Genomic DNA, 3,911 nt, shown 5'->3' with positions numbered 1-3,911 from the left:
TGTGGTCACCAAGTACAAAAAAGAAATGTATAATAAAACTTGAAAGGATACAAAGAGCAATTACGAAATTGGCACCAAGACTCAAAATTATCATATGAAGAGAGACTAGCAAAACTAGAGCTACAGACACTAGAGCAAAGAAGAGAGGAGATTTGATAGCCATTTACAGAACCATGAAAGGCATAGAAGTTATTGATAGAGAGAATGTAATAAAATGGGATAATAGAAATACAAGAGGACACGGAAAGAAAATCAAGAAAGACAGCTATAGAAGAGATGTGAAAAAGAACAGCTTTCCTCACAGAGTAATAGACAGTTGGAACAACTTAGATGAGAAAGTAGTGTGTGCAAAAGCAATACATGAATTTAAAAATAGTTTAGATAAAATGAGATATGAAGACGGGACACCACGAGCATAGCTCCCCTTCCTGTAAAATACAACTATGTAAACACACACACACACACACACACACACACGCACGCACCCCAACAAGATGAAGCACTTACAGCAGAACAGCAGCATGTGGTTTAGCAGGGTCAAAAGTCTGTGTGGTATGAGACAGGCATCGGACATCCCCCTCCTGTCACAACTCCCACCAACCGTTGCAGTTGAGCAAGTAAATAATAATGGCTTAAGCTGATTGCACACTGATCAAGCAAAAACGCCTTCAAACAAAACATTTTGCTTAACGTAAAAACATTTTGTTGTATCAGTGTAGAAAGGAATGAATGAAAAAACATCGTCATTCAAAATGTTTTGTTTGCTTGCCAAACATTTTGCTGTGTCATTTGCACACTGATGAAGCAAAAACGTCTTCAAACAAAACGTTTTGCGTTCGCGCAAAACGTTTTGTCATCATTCATGGCCTATATAGTTCAAGACACAAGCTTTCAATCATAACTCATTGTTGGTAGAACAGTGGCAGAATGAACACCGAAGACGATGAATTTGTGCTCTTCTTGTGTGGCAGTGGATGCAAAACACTTATTTGGAAGAAAGTGACAAACGCATGTGGGTCCACCCCATTAACCGGAAGAGAGATGAACAAAATTCTCTTAGAAACTTTGTACAGGAACTCAAAGAAGACGAGACAAAATTCAGAAATTTGACTAGATTAAGTATTGGTACTTTTAATCATATTCTAAATATGATAGAACATAACATCAGGAAAAGTGATACAAATATACGGAGGAGCATAACACCTGAAGAAAGACTGCTCGTTACTCTAAGGTATAGTAGACGCTACATAAATTCGTAATTACTATTTACTACTGCATGTAGCTATTAAACAACATTATAATATAATTACAAATTGTTCCGTGTGGTGTTTTCTTGGCAGTTCTGTTGAGAAAAGTGTGGGGTAGATAGCACGGGTTGCTGCACAGATTCTATTCCTGTGTTAATAGATGCTGTGGACTAGGTGAATTAATCAGCTGCTGTGGACTAGGGGAATTTACATATTGAGGAGACGGTGCTAGGGTTGTTGTACATTGGGGATTCCGTGAGAGCCAGACGGCCTCTTCCTCCTGTTCATCCAAAAACCGATTCAAAGTCGTAAGAACTTTTTCTTTAAACTGCCTCTGCCTTCTTGGCGTCAATTTGTCCATATCTGGTACAAGACTTTCCAGGAATTTTGAATTGTGACTCTGAGTCATTTCCGTTTTGGCTACACTTGTTCTACTCTTTAGAAATTCTATCATTGGCCCCGCCACATCTGTGATCATCGATGTTTTCCCTTTCGTTTTTTTCTTAGGGGGTGGTTGTGCAAAATTGTCAGGGCAAGGGCTACTTTGTTCTGCAGGGATTGCAATTCCATCTGCTTCTTCTGAAAAATCTGAGACGTCAGCATTTTGCTCTGCTTCATTTTCATCCAGTACATTGCTATTGCTTCCAAGGTTGCGGTGTTTTCCCATATAGTCTCGTAGAAATGCCAGACTTTCTGCTAAGTACCACTTCTTTTTCTTACTGGCACCTGAGCCACTCGGTTGTTTTTCATCTCTTAAGAATCTTGAATATGATGTTCTTATACTGTTCCATTTTGCTTTGCATTTTTCACCTGAAAGAATGGAACAATATAAAATGTAATCAATAAATTATCTACAACATGTGTGCTGTCAGACCTAATTTAACAATATTTGGTTTCTCCACTAATGTATATAAATAATTCCGTTGTTATCATTTACATGAGTTAATTTATTTCAGGTTTGTGGCGATGGGAGAGCGTTTTCAATCTCTTCATTATTACTTTCGCATTGGAACTAGTACGATCAGCAAACTAGTTGAGGAAACATGCTCTGTAATCTGGAAAAAATGATCTCCTATTTATATGAAGAAGCCGACAACTGAGAAATGGAAAGATGTGGCAGAGAAATTTAATTCAATGTGGAACTTTCCGAATTGTTTGGGAGCGATAGACAGCAAACATGTCCGAATACAATGCCCTACCAACTCGGGTTCATCGTTCTATAATTACAAGGGATTTAATTCAATAGTACTACAAGCGGTTGTGGATGCAGAAGCTAAATATCTATTCGTCGATATCGGAGATTATGGACGAAATAGCGGCAGTGGCGTCTTCCGTAATTCAAATTTTGGAAAACTATTTTTTAGCCAATCATTGAATATTCCACCGGCTAGGCATATTTGCACAGAAACTGAAATTCAATTTCCGTTTGTCTTTGTTGCTGATGAAGCGTACCCTATTTCTAAAAACCTGATGCGCCCATTTCCTAGGAAACAACTGAATAATCAGAAAAGGATCTACAATTATCGCCTGTCAAGAGCCAGAAGAATAGTTGAATGTGCATTCGGTATGTTGACCAAAAAATTCCGTGTTCTCGAGAATGTTATGTTAGTAAGCCCAGAAAAAGCTACAACTATTACGTTGGCTTGTTGTATTTTGCACAACATTGTCCGAGAGAAAGAAGGAACATTACAAGATATTCACGAGGAATTGCTACAACACGAAGATGAGAACGACGCAACGCAACATGTTGACCATGGAAAATCAAATACTGGACTGAATATTAGAAATAACTTTGTAACTTATTTCAATTCAAGGGAAGGAGCTGTTCAATGGCAGGCTAGGCTTGCTCACATAAATGAAATACATAATGTGGAAAATTAAATATATAACAAAAATAATTTGTTTTCATTAGTCCTCACCTATAGAAAATCGATAGCTACTGTGTATGTATTTGATCTAAATTGTACTTACTGGTCGAGCCAACTTCCGTTGCAATTTCGTCCCAAAACATATTGATAATGTCTTTGTTGTGATGATCCTTCAGTGTATAGTTATAAATTGAAGGCCTAGCTTCAACCAAAACTATAAGTTTTTCAGCGTCTACTTCCATCTTGTCGGTACATCCACTCGATGCAAACTGAATGTTTCTTCATCAAGCAAAAAGCAGTGTTTGCGCTCCCAACATGTTGAAACTTGTTTGAAGCTGTTTGACCGCGTTGCCACCTGATTCACATTGACTAAACAAAATGTTGTCATACAAAACATTTTGCTTCTTGATCATACAGTTTTGCTTGATGTCCTGGCACACTGAATCATACAAAAGATTTCTGGCAAAATGATTTTGTTTGAATGTGTTGAAAACTGTTTGATGCTGTTTTTGTTTTTTGTTTGAGCAGTGTGTAATAGACTCTAGACATAGGTACTTATATCATGTAAAAAGCCCATTTCAAACAACTTTAAGCAAATTATTTTGTTTGAAGGCGTTTTTGCTTGATCAGTGTGCAATCAGCCTTATGGATACTTGGCGTGCTTCTTCTTGTACATAAGCAAACAACGTTCATACAGATGCGTGCGTACATCATATGGCATCATAATATGTCATCACGGTTGTACGTGTGTATATATTATTAATAATATTATCAATATTAATCATATTATTAATAT

At 37.3% G+C, this 3,911-nt stretch overlaps 1 protein-coding gene across 1 annotated transcript; it reads right to left on the bottom strand.

Annotated features, from left to right (window-relative positions):
• Nucleotides 1–1,389: 1,389 nt before the first annotated feature.
• On the bottom strand, nt 1,390–3,689 carry LOC143028963 (uncharacterized). The gene is made up of 2 exons (XM_076191313.1): nt 3,219–3,689; nt 1,390–2,057 (listed from the first exon to the last, which is right to left on the bottom strand). The coding sequence occupies exons 1-2, from the start codon at nt 3,355–3,357 to the stop codon at nt 1,390–1,392; spliced, it is 807 nt and encodes a 268-aa protein (XP_076047428.1). The 5' UTR covers nt 3,358–3,689.
• Nucleotides 3,690–3,911: the final 222 nt, after the last annotated feature.

The sequence above is a fragment of the Oratosquilla oratoria genome, chromosome 10 (genome assembly GCF_046742065.1).
Source record: "Oratosquilla oratoria isolate Oo_2021 chromosome 10, ASM4674206v1, whole genome shotgun sequence".
NCBI classification, from domain to species: Eukaryota; Metazoa; Arthropoda; class Malacostraca; order Stomatopoda; family Squillidae; genus Oratosquilla; species Oratosquilla oratoria.
This window is presented reverse-complemented; position numbering and strand designations above follow the sequence as displayed.

What these genes read in the sequence shown, in the direction of transcription:
- LOC143028963 (XM_076191313.1), bottom strand. Translation starts at nt 3,357, where the DNA reads ATGGAAGTAGACGCTGAAAAACTTATAGTTTTGGTTGAAGCTAGGCCT. An exon ending in AACGGAAGTTGGCTCGACCA is followed by an intron (nt 2,058 to 3,218) that starts GTAAGTACAATT and finishes CCATTCTTTCAG; the next exon opens with GTGAAAAATGCAAAGCAAAA.